Source organism: Microchirus variegatus (genome assembly GCF_963457635.1).
Source record: "Microchirus variegatus genome assembly, chromosome: 16".
NCBI classification, from domain to species: domain Eukaryota; kingdom Metazoa; phylum Chordata; class Actinopteri; order Pleuronectiformes; family Soleidae; genus Microchirus; species Microchirus variegatus.
The window spans coordinates 17735394-17751251 of record NC_139817.1 but is presented as its reverse complement, the minus strand read 5'-3'; the positions used below and the strand labels follow the sequence as shown (position 1 = coordinate 17751251).

The following is a 15858-nucleotide window of genomic DNA, read 5'->3' as shown; positions in this document are numbered from 1 at the left end:
AAGTATGTAATACGCTTGTGTCGTACTATCAGTCAGAAAATCATCGAAGAAGGTTGCTTAGCGAATGAACACTAACGTTAATGCGCTCTTTACGGCATTAATCAGTGAATTACCATCGAAGCTGCTTCGACATACTTAATTTCAGCACCTGTCGATACTAGCGTTTATAACATGGGCGTTGCTAGCCCCTTTTTGAGACACAGCACCCCCTAAAACTTGGAGTAAGAGAAACTAAGTGTAAATGTTATTCTAAAAATTTAGTCCGTCTTTGATAAGATTATATAATGTGCAAAACATTCTCCATATTTTTTGGTTTAAAATGTGTGTATATATATATTCATATTAATTTTTTTATGAAAATGAAAACATCCTTCTCACCGTTGCGTTCTCTTTACCTGCACGGCTGCACCACTCTGCAGCCCCTCGTCCCGTGTTGTGAATGAAGTTGCTCCAAAGCTATCTCACACTTCTTTCCTTTTACCTAGAGTTATTACGATACCAAATCGGCGAGGGGGTTCAGGCACTGTTAACCAGTTAGCGCCGTTAGCTGCTATTTATCACACTGTTATGAGATTTGTGAAAGATAACTCCTAGCGTTTCTCTGTGTGTGAATGTGTGTGCCAGTGACCATGGACATACAACACTTATTTAAAAGAAAAAAGACAGATTCAGCAGGTCACACATCCATAATGACCTAAAGTAGCATGTAATATAAACCAGCTACAGTGGTATGCAAACGTTTAGGTACCCATGTAAATTTCCATGATTTTCCTTTATAAATCATTGGTTGTTTGGATAAGAGATTTTAGTTAAATATATCATATAGGAGACAAACACAGTGATATTTGAGAAGTGAAATAAAGTTTATAGGATTTACAGAAAGTCTGCAAGAATTATTTTATTTAAACAAATAACAAAGGAAACTTTTGCATACCACTGTATATGTATGTTGTATCCAATTACTTTTATTTATTATTATTTTTTATTTCAAACCCATAATTGAGAATACAGCTTCTCTTGTGAAATAAATTTGTGCTTTAACCAAATATTGTGTTTGTAAGCTCAATAATAATAAAATCTAAATCGCGATACAGCAATTTTCAAACCGTAGCAGGCGCAATATTTGTTCAAACCAAAATGTGTGTGAAAATATCATTTTAGTTTCATTATTATTACACATCTTATTCTACAGACTGAAGAGAACATCTTTGTTTCTCACAGAGCTGCACAAATATCACACATTAATCCTTGCTTTTTCAATGAGAATAATAATAGTAAAAATGACCATTCCCTCTGATATCACGAATCACATCGCAATCACATTTCATGTCAAAATAATCACAATTTGATATTTATTCAAAATCATTCAGCCCTACTTTTGCTTATAAAAAGGGTGGGTGGTGAGGCTCATTGGGTGCTCAGCACCCCTAAAAGCTCTGACCCTAGAATCTCCCCTGGTTTATAATGAATTGTAAACCTCTTTCACTTATCAACTGTGTGATTTGGAGCATATTAATTTGATATTTAAGCCAGCTTAATCATTGTTTTTCCACCTTTCCTATTAGGTTTTCACATCGTGAGGACAATTATAGTTTTAAATATAGCAGGAAGAAAGTATTTTTTCCTTGGGTACCTGTAGTGATATCCTGACAGGCTAGTCATTATCAGTGCTGTGATTATACTGCTATGAGTGTTTGTGTAGCCAGTAATGTATTTTTCATTTAATCATACATGTACAGTGAGGCAGAAACTATTACTTGATTAATTAACCAATTACTAAATCAATTATCAGCTATTTTTATTGTTAAAAACTCTAAATGTATTCTTAAAGGGACACTGTGTAGTATTCATGGGTTTATATGACCCAAATTCCACTTTTTTATACATATTATGTGCTCCTGCATTGTCTAGTCGCTGTATAATAGTTTTTGTTTCATTTTCGTAGTGTTTCAAAAAGTCATGTAAAATAACATGGTCACGCCGCTGTTGCATTGCCACTGTTGCATTGCCACTGTTGCATTGTCACTGTTAGCAGCAAGACGCCATGTTTCTACTGGAGCCTGTATAGACAAACCCGAGAGAACAAATCAAACGTCGCTTTTAGGGATGGGACTTTTTTGTCGACAAAACGATCGACAATCGACGTGTGCGCACCTTCGACAAAAAAATTAAGAGTAAAAAAAGTCGAAGTGTCACAAACACGTAAAGTTCACGACCACGGAGGTTGAGGAAGCTGTGCACGAGAAGATGCTGTCCAGGTTCCCTCAAGCTCTCTCATGATGTGCGCGTCTCACCATGCGCGCGTCACCGGCTCGTTCTCTCGAGTGGCTGTGCGCGTCCAAGCGTATGTGTGTGCGCGTGCAGTGCGAACGATGTTGCGCTTAAGTTAATGAATTCAAGTTTACGGGTACGAGTCGAAAAGTGTTGAAATGACGTCACATAGGTCACAGGCAGGTCACAGAGGAAAGTAGTCGAATTGCCGATTGCACCAAATTTGCATGCTCCAAAGCCGGCTGACGAGTGCAACAATGGACACCGTGAGGAAAGCATCGCAGCTAAAGTCAATAACACATCCAATATTTGTTTATTTTTATTAAGTTATTTATTTCATGAAATTGTACTGTTTTAAATGGAGCCGTACCTATGTTCCCTGGGTCCTATGTTTCCTGCTTTGTGTGTGACCAGGGAACATTGAACCTTTTTTTTGTGAACAAACCGGAGAAACTCTCTCTCTCTGCTGACAGATGTGCAGCTGACAGTGACAGTTTTCCTCTCGTCTCTGATTATATAAATGTTGAATCGAAATGTTATTATTATTATTATTATTATTATTAAAAATAATAATAATCGATATTAATAAAAATATTAACCGCCATGTTCGTTTGTGGACGACGAGAGAATTCACAGATTTGCGCCGACATTATTTGGCTTGCTGCGCTCTTAACCAGTCTGTCCAGTCTGGCTACTTCACATGGGTAGTGAAGTACCTGGAAGTACTTCAACGCATGGCGCAGAAATTGTTTTCCAGACTGGTAAAAAATAATGTGGAAGAGGTGTAGCTACATGTAGGGGAAACATATCAACAATATATTTTTCAGTTTTTAGGAGCAAACTAGTGACTAGACCAGGGGTCAGCAACCTTTACTCTCCCCCAATTCATCTGGAGCTGCAAAACCTATTTGACCCTTAAAATGAAGATAACAGAGTGTATAGTTTTATATATAGTTATACTATATTCAGAGTGATTTGAATCTATCCAAAAGTTTATTTTAGTATGTTTGACAGAAGTTTTTTAATACAAAAGGGGGTCGTACGAGATACTAATTACATTTTTGTTTCCAAGGTTTTTTTGTCATCCACTGTAAGCAAACTATAGTTTGTTGCATTTATGAAATTATAGAACAACAAAATGAAAACTGTTGACATTTTATTGTTGTTTCAAAAAAGGCATGCCTGACATCTGTTCAATTTAACATGAGACAGGAGTCCCAAACACTTTTATTGAAAACTTTCCCATGAAAGTCATCAGAATTAAATTTGTGACTTCTCAGCTTTTCCCAGCACATCTGAAGTTCCAATAAGCGAGTAGCCGCTGGTCCCTGTAAACAACAAAATGCAGGTTTGATGCATTAAATGCCTCTGTTAACATAGTCATTTATGAACATACAGTACTCTATCAATTCCATATAGGCTGGACAGACATCCAAAATAATTTTGTATTTTTAGCTATATAATATGTATGCCAATCATTAGCATGCAAGTTAATACAACAAATATCAATGATTATATTATTTATTATTCAGGGTTCGTACACTTTTTTAGCAATAGTTCTGCATCTTTCAGTAGCCAAAGCTCTCCTTAAAAAGCGGCTCTGTTGTAACTTTCTTTCATACTTATTGATTTGAATTATTATTTGAGTAATGCTTTAAGTAAAGGTTAAAAGAGAGGAAGTGGTTGTATTCTGTAAGGGCTTTTTTGTTGTTCACGTTTTGGTTCACGCCTGCAGTATACACTTGCAGCCACTGTGTGGCATCGTTTGCATTTGAATTGTGTGTGAATGTCGTCCCCTTTTTTTTTTTTTTTTTTACCTCCGAGTAAGAACGCCCCAGAAGTGTGTTGCCTTGTGTTTTTAGCTTCTGTGTTAGCTTTTGTGTTAGCCGGCGAAACCCACACGCCAGGACTGAATGATCGTCTCCGTACGCCTTATTTGCATAGACGCAGTTAAATCATATCACACTCGTTGAAACTACCCTTCCTGGCATTTTGTCGTTGAATAGAGCATCTCAAAATCCATGTGAGGACTGGAGGGTCGCTAAGCACGGCGCTAGTGATCTGCTTGTTTCCGCTTGACACTTCCGTGTCAATTTAAATTTTAATCGCACATTACATCATTTTATTTAGGCTTTACGCATCCAAAATATTATCCATGCAATATTTCCATGACTTTTCCAAAACATTACAGGACCTAGAAAATGCATTTACAATCTCCAAAACTTTTCCAGGTTTATCATTACCGTACGAACCCTGATTATTATCATTATTATTATTATTATTATTATTACCACAGTCTGGACCCATGCAAACCACACTTGTGCACCTGATCTCAAGCAAATGACTGCAGGCAAATAATAATTCTTATAGGGCTTTATTGAGAGTTATCAATGTTGGTGTTATCAATTGTTTACCTTGATTCAACCGCTTCAGAGTAATGGTGCTGGTTAAAGGTCCCATAATATACCCTATTAACCCAAGTTAAACTAGGTCCTAGTGCCCTAATGAACATGTCTGTGTCATGCTTTAGTCAAAATATCATAAGGATGAAGCACAATAGCAGTTCAATAACTCTGCCAAAACAGCCTTTTTCAGAAAGCTCAGTTTTGTGCCTGATCATTTACATGTGAATGGGACCAAGGTAAATACACATCCACTGCTTCCAGGGGAGTGTCGATCTAACTTACTATCCACAGCCATACTGTCGCCACTTATCACCTATTGTCATGCAGCGTCGTCACAACCCCCGCTCCATATACCCCATAGTAATGTCCGTTTACCCGTTGTTACTGCGTTTCACCGTAATGCATAGAGTGACCACAATTTTGGCTTCTCGCGATCATAAAAAAATCAGAAAAAAACGATTAACGCGGCGTGTAACTGCGGCTCCAACTGGTGTGTGGATCAACAACACTAGTAGAGAACTGGAAACACGACAGAAAGGCAGCCTTTGGTTGAGAAGAAATGTAGGACAACATCTACATCTTTCTGCAGTGCTTTCAAACGCGTGCTCCTCATATCACCGATCCACACATGCCACTCGCTAACCGCAGGCACGTAACTGGTGCGTTCAAGGTGTCCCTCTAGAATAGGAATTTATACACACGATCAACAACAAAGGGCTTGTGAAGCTTGTGAACATTTTTTTCATAAATAAAATATATCCACTGGACACAAAAATCTTCTGAGGCTGGAAGTATGTGTAAAACACTGTGCTCCGCTCTTCCTCCCTCGCCTGCAGTCTCGTATTTCACAGGGACAAGGGGGAGCTACGGTGGAGCTGTGAAGTACTCTGCCTGGCGGGGTGCCAACATTCACGGTGAAATGTACGCACTGTCGTCACTTGGTCGGGAGGTGTAAACATCGCATGTTTTATCGCCTATACTTACACAAAGTGGAACCACTAAAACATGACTGAGTCTTGTTTTTTCATATTTTGGGGACTGGTATGGCCCACTGAGTCCCAAATATAAGTACTAAAAGATTAAAAAGTTGATTTTGCACAATAGGGGACCTTTAAATAAACAACCCAGCTCTCGTCTCTGCAGCACCGCAACACCAATGCGCCCTGTAACCTCTTGTTTATGACAGATAAGACTACACAAATATACATATGGTGATGTTTATGCTTCGTTTTGTTCATATTTTGCAGGTCAGTGCTAATTAACTAGCACTTAAACCAGCTAACAACTGACACTAACTGAGTGTCACCGGTATGTCGTTAGCTTGCAAGCTAAAGCAGTGTCTGTACATCCTTAAACTAATTATGTAAAACAGTACAATTTCATGAAATAAATAACTTAATAAAAATAAACAAATATTGGATGTGTCATTGACTTTACCTGCGATGCTTTCCTCGCGGTGTCCATTGTTGCACTCGTCAGCCGGCTTTGGAGCATGCAAATTTGGTGCAATCGGCGTTCGATTACTTTCCTCTGTGACCTGCCTGTGACCTATGTGACGTCATTTCAACACTTTTCGACTCTTACCCGTAAACTTGAATTTGTCTTCACAGAGAAGATTTCGTAGTCGTAGAAATTAGAGTTGTACTCACAAGACTTTGCACTCACAGCTTTTAGATTCATACTCGCATAAAAACAATCCTAACCCAAACAATTTCTCAACTTTTTTATTTACATACAAATGTTTATCATTACAAATACGAATGTTTAGAATTATGGATACGTCTTTTTGACAGTTGTCTTACGCCATAGACAAGGGGACGCTCGCCGGTTACATGCGGGCGCAGCGCAATTGTTCCACGGTTTAGAAAAATCTGTGGTGTATTAAAAAAAAGTGTATATAAAGTAAATAAACAAGCAACACGCACTGGGGGAGACTCTGGCCGGGTGAGTATTTGTGGGGAGATGCACGGGTGGTGCCACGAATGAGCGCTCCCCGGAACATTTCTCCAGACAAACTTTTCGTTCTCCTCACGATGACAGCATTTCAGTCACATTATGTCAATTTCCGCGGTACTCCGCGTTTAACATTAGATTCCATTTTTATTGGCCAATTCCGCGATTCCGTCTGTGATTCCGTTAACACGGAAATCATAGGGCCCTACTATCCCCCTATCGGTCAGGGAAGGGAGGGGGTGAGCATAGGAGCAGCTCGTTGTTGTAAATTTCAGCCTCTCCTCTAGATGTCACTATAAACTACTTACTTCACATTTAAATGTGAAAATGTTCTGGGTTTCCGGTTATGACGTGGACGTGAGTAGTCGCAGAACCCACGAGCTCCGGTAAAATGCTACGTATTTATAGGTAAACCCGATAGTTTACTTTCGTGAAAAGACATGGTCGTTTGATATATGTGCAATGACAGAAATACGATCCAAAGTGAAACCGAGTAAACACGGCTTAAGATCTAAAGAGAAGAAGAAAGGTGACGATATGGAGTTAGCTGCACAGGGGCTAGCCGCTCAGGGGCTAGCGGAAGCACCCGCAACTCAAGCTAGTGATGATGATATTTTAGCAGCTATACATGCACTTCGAAGAGATTTCTCTGCACAGCTCCAGGAAGTTATCGCCTCTAATCACGGGATCAGAGAAGCCTTTGACTCGTTTTCTGAAAGACTAAGTGGCGCCGAGTCCCGTATAAGCTCAGCTGAGGACCAGTTGAACAACATTGATAGCGTGGCTGCAACCACCCAGAGAAAGGTGCTAGCACTCACTAAGTCAGTGGAGTCCATGGAAAATCGCACAGAACAATGACGTGAGTGAGTCAAGCTAGATATCGCTAGCTCGTTTGGATCTACAAACAAATGAACGACAAACTAAGATGTATGTGTCAACATTATTTTTTCACGGAGATATGTATAACTTTCTGGGTATATAACTGACCCACTGTTTGATGGTATTACGGCTGTTTCAATAATATTGATAGTAATACTATTTTGTTTGATTAATCGGCTTCATGTTAAAATGCCTGATTATGGGTCAGTGAGCTACACGTAATATGGTTTACTTTTGTGTGTGTAATACATAATACTCGTTGCCAGAAGTGGGTTCCTCCTATTGTGTTCAATGTTTTGTATCTGCTCCTTAATTAAGGATCAATGCAAGTTGTCCGGAGGTTTAGACTATTACAAGAGTGTGAGTGGGGTCTGTGCAATTAGGGGGCACAGGGATGTAGGAGAGCTCCTTCTCCGTTCTAGAGAAGGGGCACTTGTTTCTTTTTTTTCTTTTCTTTATTCTTCTTGTTATAGTGGCACACAGGTTCCGTTTGGTGATAGAGGAGTTGATGTAACTGTTATATTTCCTAGGCTGGGCTATGAGTAACGCCCCTTTTCTCAATATTGTTTCATAGAATGTCAGGGGTATGAGAAAATTGGTTAAAATTAAGCAAGTACTGTCCAGACTTAAACAACTCCAAGCTAAAGTCATATTTCTCCAAGAAACACATTTATTGTCGGATGAGATTGTGCGCATTAGGAAGAGATGGCCTGGGCAAATTCTAGCATCATGTTTCTCCTCACAGGCAAGAGGAGTAGCAATCCTTATTCATAAATCAGTCCCTTTTAGGATTCACAAATTTCTCCAAGATCCTGCAGGTAGATATGTGGTGGTTAGTGGAACTCTTTTGAATCAAGAATTAATTCTTGTAAATGTTTATGGGCCCAATAATGATAATGCCATTTTCTTTAACAACCTCTTTATGACGGTCTCCTCCATTAGAGGTGAAATAATAATGGGTGGAGATTTTAATTGTGCTCCTAATCCCCTTCTAGATCGCTCCTCGAGTATTGACTCATCACACGCTAGAGTTACATCTTTGTGACATCTGGAGAATTAGAAACCCCACCACACTAGAATATTCTTGCCACTCAAACACATACCATACACAATCCTGCATTGATTATTTCTTAATCTCCAGGTCTCTTAAGGCTAATATACTAGATTGTGGATACAGGGGCATAGTTATTTCAGATCATGCCCTATTATTTTTGCATTTCCGCCTTACATCACGTCCCAGGGGCCAATCAGTGTGGAGGCTTAGCCCAAGATGGCTCCATGATCAGAAATTTCTAAGCTTTGTGGAAGGAAATATTGAGCTAGTCTTTGCCATAAATAAAAATGAAACCTCAGCTTCCATTAGATGGGAAGCGTTTAAAGTTTACATTAGAGGTCAAATGATCTCTTACACTAGTAGCAACTCAAATAAAATGCATCTCCTTATGATGGAACTTGAGCGTGATATTAAAGACCTGGAAAGAGAACTCTCTGTGAATAATACTCCAGAGAATGTTCAGAAACTCTCACAATTAAGGGCCAAGTATAATGATGTACCTGCAAGTAAGGCCTTAAACAGTATCAGTCGGTTAAAGCAGACATACTATGACCAGGGAGAATCAGCAGGTAAATTACTAGCATGGCGGATTATAACCCTACAAAATGAAAGGGCGATTACTGAGATTGAAACGGAAAGCGGGACAACGCACCCAACAGAAATTAACAGAACATTTCAAGAATACTATCATAAACTTTATACATCAGAGTCTCCGAACACCACCGATCTACACTCCTTCTTAGACCAGCTCTCCATACCTGCCTTAGCGGAAAAAGGTAAAAGAGGAGCTAGACTCTCCCATCACAAAGGAGGAACTATTTGAAGCCCTGTCCCATATGAATGGAGGGAAAGCATCAGGTCCGGATGGATTACCCATAGACATCTACAAGCGTTTTAAGGCGACGCTTGTGCCACCACTTTTTGATATGTTACTTGAATCGATTGAAACTGAACATTTACCCCTCTCCTTATCCAATGCGTTAATAACTCTGATCTTAAAACCAGATAAACCACACATGAAATGTGGATCTTATCGTCCTATTTCGCTTATTAACTCAGATGCTAAGATTATAGCAAAGGTGTTTGCTAGACGTCTTGACAAACACCTTCCTTCTCTGATAGCCCCTGACCAAAATGGTTTCATAATAGGCCGTCAAGGTTTCCACAATATTCGAAGACTACTAAATATTATAGAGGTGAAGAGAGAAAGCCCAGACACAGCACTAGTTTCCCTGGACGCTGAGAAAGCGTTTGACAGGGTGGAACATAGTTATCTTTTTGAAGTGCTTCAACGATTTGGGTTTGGTGATTACATATGTAAGTGTATGAAAATGCTTTTACCACTCCCCAAGTGCGTCTGTCATGACAAACTTTGTAATCTACCAACCCTTCAAACTTCAACGTGGGACCAGACAGGGTTGCCCCCTGTCACCCCTTCTATTTGCATTGGCAATTGAGCCACTCGCTATCGCAATTAGACAAAACAGCCGTATTACTGGTATTAAGATAGGGAATGTAGATAATAAAATAGGGTTATTCGCAGACGACATTGTCTTATTCTTGACTCAGCTAAAGTGCTCTATTCCAAATCTCCTTAGTATAATAAATGCTTTTGGGTCAATTTCAGGATACAAAGTGAATGAATCCAAGTCTAATATCCTCTTTCTTAAACAATCAGAAAGAAATTGCCCCCCATTTAAAAACACAACAAGCTTTACTTATTTGGGGATCAACATTTCACATTCAACAGAAGATCTTGTTTCTTCCAATTATAGCCCAGTGATATCAGAAGTGACTAACCTCATTGACAGATGGACAAAGATGCCAATTTCAATGATTGACAAGATTAATATTCTTAAAATGAATGTCCTACCCAAGTTCTTATACTTGTTTCAATGTATTCCACTTCCACCACCAACAAACTTCTTCCAAAATATGACTTAAAATATTCAGAAATTTTATATGGAGTAACAGACGTGCGCGATTACGCCTCTCCCTTCTCTATTTGCCTTATGACAGGGGAGGATTGAAACTCCCCAATCTCAAATGGTACTACTGGTCTTGCCAACTTTGGACTACCTCCTTCTGGTTTAGGCCCAGTCCATATCTCTCGTGGGTGTCCATGGAAAGACAAGCTTCTGCTAACATTCCTCTTCATATGTATATGTATTCTGATAAGCCTGATAAACTAAAGAAATCCACAGGGAAACCGTTTGTCTCTAACTCCATTCGTGTTTGGTATGAAGTGCATAGTTACCTAAAGGTTCCTCTAAATATCTCACAGTTCACACCCATTTGGGGTAACAAAAATTTTCGCCCAGGGGCAAAAGACAAGGGTTTCAAACTATGGGCAGACAAAGGCATTGGCCAAGTAGCAGATCTCTTTCAGGAGGATGTTCTCATGTCTTTTGAGGATATCAGAAAACACTTTGACATTCCTGCTAGTCACTTCTTCAAATATCTGTAAGTCAGGGACTTTGTTTATAAGACACAAAAAAAGCTCTCGCTATCAGTCTTCTCAGCAGTGGAAAAAATTGTGGTAAGCACACACCGGAGAAAACTTATTTCCATCTTTTATAAGATTTTGTCATCTGGGTCACTGGAGGCGTCGGAGGACAAGAGACTTGCCTGGTGTGTAGATTTAGGGGAGGAGTTAACAGAGCCTGAATGGCAAACTATTTGCGCCCAGTCACAAACACAGTCATCTAATTCGGGTTTCAGACTATTGCAATACAAATGGTCCATGAGGCTGTATATCACTCCAGAGGTCCTGAATCATTTTAATTGTAATATCCCTGATGTATGTTTTAAATGTGAATTTCACAAAGGGACACTTTTCCACTGTTTATGGTCTTGCCCAAAAATACAGGAATTTTGGAGAGAGGTGGTTGAGACGCTCTCAAATACATCAGGGGTGACTCTTCCTCTGTGCCCCAAAATGTGCGTTTTGGGTCTCATACCAAAGGACATTAATCCCAGCAGGGCTTTCAGGAAGATGGTCACCCTAAGCCTACTCCAAGCCAGACGGCTATTGCAAAATGTTGGAAATCGTTACAGAGACCCACTGCAAAAGGCTGGCTAGATGACATTGTACAAGTTTTAGCCATGGAAAAAATAACATACTCACTGAAAGGAAAATATGCGCTGTTTGAAGAAATGTGGACTTCCTTTTTGGACTTTGTAAAGGGCCCTCACTTTCTTAGGGCTCTAAAGTGACTTTACAAATATTCCCCCTGCACATAATATTGGCGACCCATGCCTCTCTACCACTAACTGTGCCATTATGTTTTGAGTGTTGTTATTCAATGATTTTGTTTGTTTGTTTTATTATTATTTTTTTTTTTTTTTTCTGATTGTCTGGGTATTGTATTTGTCTGGTTGGCTGTTTCTTGAAATAGAAACAGCCAACAGACAGCCGACTAAATATATCTGTAACCAGTGATAATACGGATGGATCAAAACCCCCCAGAAAATTAAATAAAAAAGTGAAAATGTTCTGGTTTCTCTTCTCCATATGACAAATTATGGGGGGGAAAAGACATTCGAGAAGGTCATCATTTCTGCATTTGGTTAGGGTTGGTAAACACTGATGAAGATTATTTTTTTTGCATATTATATATCTCTTTGTTGTGTTGATGATTCATAATTAAGCAAACAAGTATTTAAATGAGAAAATAAAATAGTAAATAGAGAACTAGTTACTTATTACAAACAAAACAAATAGAGACAATCAATAAAATCAACTGACCCTCAATAAAACCAATTGACAGTCTTAGTAGAAGCCAAATAAACAGGCCAAACCCAGTCTTTTGGTTTGGCACCCGATATGTTTCAAATGTCTACTGATGGGTGTTAACATTTGGTTGTGATCAACATTTGGTTGTGATCACCTGACTGAGTGCACAGAACCTTCTAGGAACCTTTAACACCTTGTTCTATGTATTAAACTGCATGATAAATTATCATCTTGTGCAGTTCTGCTGTTAACACAGAAAGTTTTTCTGCTGCCGAGCTGCTACCATGTTTCATGATATTATACAATTTGCCCCTTGAAAATTGTCATTAAAATACACAGAACATTGTACTTAAACTTTGAACTTTTAACTGTCAGACTCATTTTTTGTCCAAAGATGATCACAGTTTATCATGTTGACTCAAAAATGATTGCTACATCCATCTTTCAGTCACACACAAGATTGTGCAGTTTGTTGACTGAAGAACTGTCCAGGGTGTACCCTGCCTTTCGCCCTATGTCAGCTGAGATTGGCACAGTGCCCCCCACAACCCTTATGTGGGTGATAAAGCAGTAGAAGAAAGATGGATGGATGGAAGTCTGTTTGCATTATTCACAATTATGTGGAACAAAATGAACAATCACTGAAACATTAAGACCACTGGCTAAACTCGACCATAGACTGCCTAAGATCTTTTTGATCATTCTTCATGTGTTTTACCTCTGTATTTTCAATCATAATTTACATTTCTTTGTTTTTCCTCTTTATTTCCTACCCCACCTCTCCCTTGTTCTCCTTCTCTCAGTCGTGTAGTGTTGCCACTCTCTGTGGAAGAGGTGAGTATCAGTACCTTTTTAATTGTTTTCTCCTTTACTGGTCATCCATAAGGCTTTAATCTGGGACAGACAAATGACAAAATAGCCTTTGTTGGAACACACTGTTATTTGGGTGACAGGCTGGTAGTAGTGTTTGTGGAGAGAACTGTATTCGAGTCCAGACAATTTCAATGTCTGTGAGAAGACCTGTGAGACCTCTCCCTGATGGCATTCATATTTATATACAGGGGTGCGATTTTTCCATTTGTAAATGGAATTCCGTTTTTTCGGCCTGAAAATGAGCCTCACGTGAATCATGCAGATCCGCAGAGTTTTTTTTGAGGTGGGGGGTGGGGGGGTCAGGTCCGCGGTTGGGTAAACTGGGCAGCGGTTTTAGTGACTCTGCCACAAATCTTCTTTTCACTCGCAGCATAGTTATTTTAGCTGACGTGTGTTTATGTGTCTCCCGATTGTTAAAATTAGTTTTTCATGCTGCGGCACCGGAGTCCAGACACCGTTTACCAGTCAAGCTGGAGCGGTCTGTTTATTAAAGGAAAAGAGCAGTGCTTCAGAAAACCAGCGTACCTGTGTGCTGCGTATGTGTGTGTGCCTCTGTTTTTAGAGTTTAGTGTTACTTTAGAGACTCATTTTAACAATTGGGAGTTATGTAAACATGACGTCACATGCGTCTTTTTCCAGAGTTGCCATGGAAACGCGTCATGCATTAACATTAACACTGTATAGTGCCCAGCACTATATATTAAAAATCATTTTTTATAGGGATCGATAGCCGATATGTAGAACCGATATTTATTGGCAGTAAAAATGCACATTTTGGTGTCAACATTTAGAGAAACACACCTGGGATTAAAATGAATATAGTATACCGTTTGTTTACACTGACAAAATAGCCTTAACTTTTTGTAAAATAACATGAACACATAATTAACATAATCATTAATGTCTTTGCAGGTATTACACACTGCCCTTCCTGGGGTTGGCTGTGTGAAATACTGCCATACTGTATTTTCACCCGCTTCTTGGATCCATCCATCTCTAATGAGGATTTAGAGAAAGCGAGACAAAAAGAAAGAGTGAGAATTAAAAAAGAGAAAATATATATTCATTTATTAGAGCAAAACTGTCTATTTAACTTCCACTCCACTACTTAATATTCTTATGATAGCCAACACAAATAACATTTAATTAATGATGTCTTATGTTCTCTCAGGTAGGCTACATCTGATTCAGCCTGATTAAGAGCAAACCAATAAAGAGGGTGGCCAGAACCTTGGATCACTACATTAATTTTATAGATTTAATAGTCATTTATGTAAAATTTTACATAAAACAGCATAATGAGTAAATAAAGACACAACTTTCAGTGCCTACCAGAGTTTTTCACTTATAGTTCCTTATTTATTATTATATTTATTTATATATTTAGAGAAATTAAGTCATATTCGGAATCTCGGAACATTAAATGTACACTCTTGTGCTTAGAACTGTATGTCATATTACATAAATAAGAATAAGGCACTTGGCAATTGTAAATGAAAACAATAAAGTCTACTTTACACACGTGAGTTGTAGACACGATGGTTAATTTATTGATTGAAAAAAGAGCGCTGAGGGAGAGGCGATTTGAAAACAAACAAGGACACGTTAGCGTGTGCTGTTAAACTTATAGGCTATAATAGCGGGTGTTAATTGATAAACGCAGGTTTTCCTCCCTTATACTAGAGGATAAGGTTGTAGTATTTTTTAAAACTTCATCCTAGAGGGCTTTGAAACTTCGTCTCTCACTGCCTTACCTTTCTTCTGGCTCACCGGAGCAGTACTCCGCTTCTCCTCCGTGTCTGTGCGCTGCATGTAGAGGCTTCAGTGTGGATTGATTGGCTGTCACTGACTCACTTGCGTCAAGTAGCCAATCAGTGAGGGTTGTGGGCGGGACATTGTTACACAACCAAGAGAGTGGTGACTTCAGGCAGAGACGGCTGCATCAGAGCCAAAGGAGCGGGTTTTAAAATACATTAATTCATTATATCGGTGAAAAAAACAGCCGATGCCGATTATCGTAAAAATGCAGAATATAATTGGTCCGATAATTGGTCGATCCCTAATTTTTTATGATTGTTTTGTTATCATGTAGTATTTCTGAAACATTTAGGTAACCAGTAGGGCTGCAACGATGAATTAATCGATTTTAGAGATTAAAAAAAGATTTTTTTTTTTTTTTTTTTACAATTAATACAAGCTTTGTGATTTTTTTTTTTAGCTTCTGAAATGTGAATATTTTCTTTGCTACATTTGACAAAAAAAAATAGGTCCCAGGTTTGATAAAGACTGATTAACATTTTAACTATTATACTATTCCATTAATCGAGAAAATAATTGACAGATTCTAAAACTAAACAGTATATTTCAATCAACATTGAAAAGACATCTCTAGCAGTGTTTCTTTGACAACCACTTTCACTTCAAGATGGAAATTGTGGCACTGAGGCCATCTCTCCCAAGATGAAAGTCTCTGTGAGTAGTGAAAGAACATTTACATTTATTTAGCATGGTTTAACTCTCTTCCATGTAGGCTACTGCACTTTATTTTAATTTTTGAAACAATACAATGTTGTTGCGTCATGGTAGGTGCACCGTATAGTTTCCTTTTTTTTGTCCTTTGCCAATCACACCCCTGTATATATTGTACAGTTTACACAAGTTGGAGCCCTTCGTTACTCTATCATTGC

The 15858-nt window shown here is 38.8% G+C and overlaps 1 protein-coding gene across 1 annotated transcript in view; it reads left to right on the top strand.

The window, feature by feature from the left end:
- Positions 1 to 15858, top strand: part of LOC310938088 (phosphatidylinositol transfer protein beta isoform-like) — a 52621-nt gene that overhangs the window by 3199 nt on the left and 33564 nt on the right. The window contains exon 2 of the mRNA XM_083902509.1: positions 13102 to 13132. Coding sequence (XP_083758635.1) covers positions 13102 to 13132 — 31 coding nt within the window. The remainder of the gene's footprint in view (positions 1 to 13101; positions 13133 to 15858) is intronic.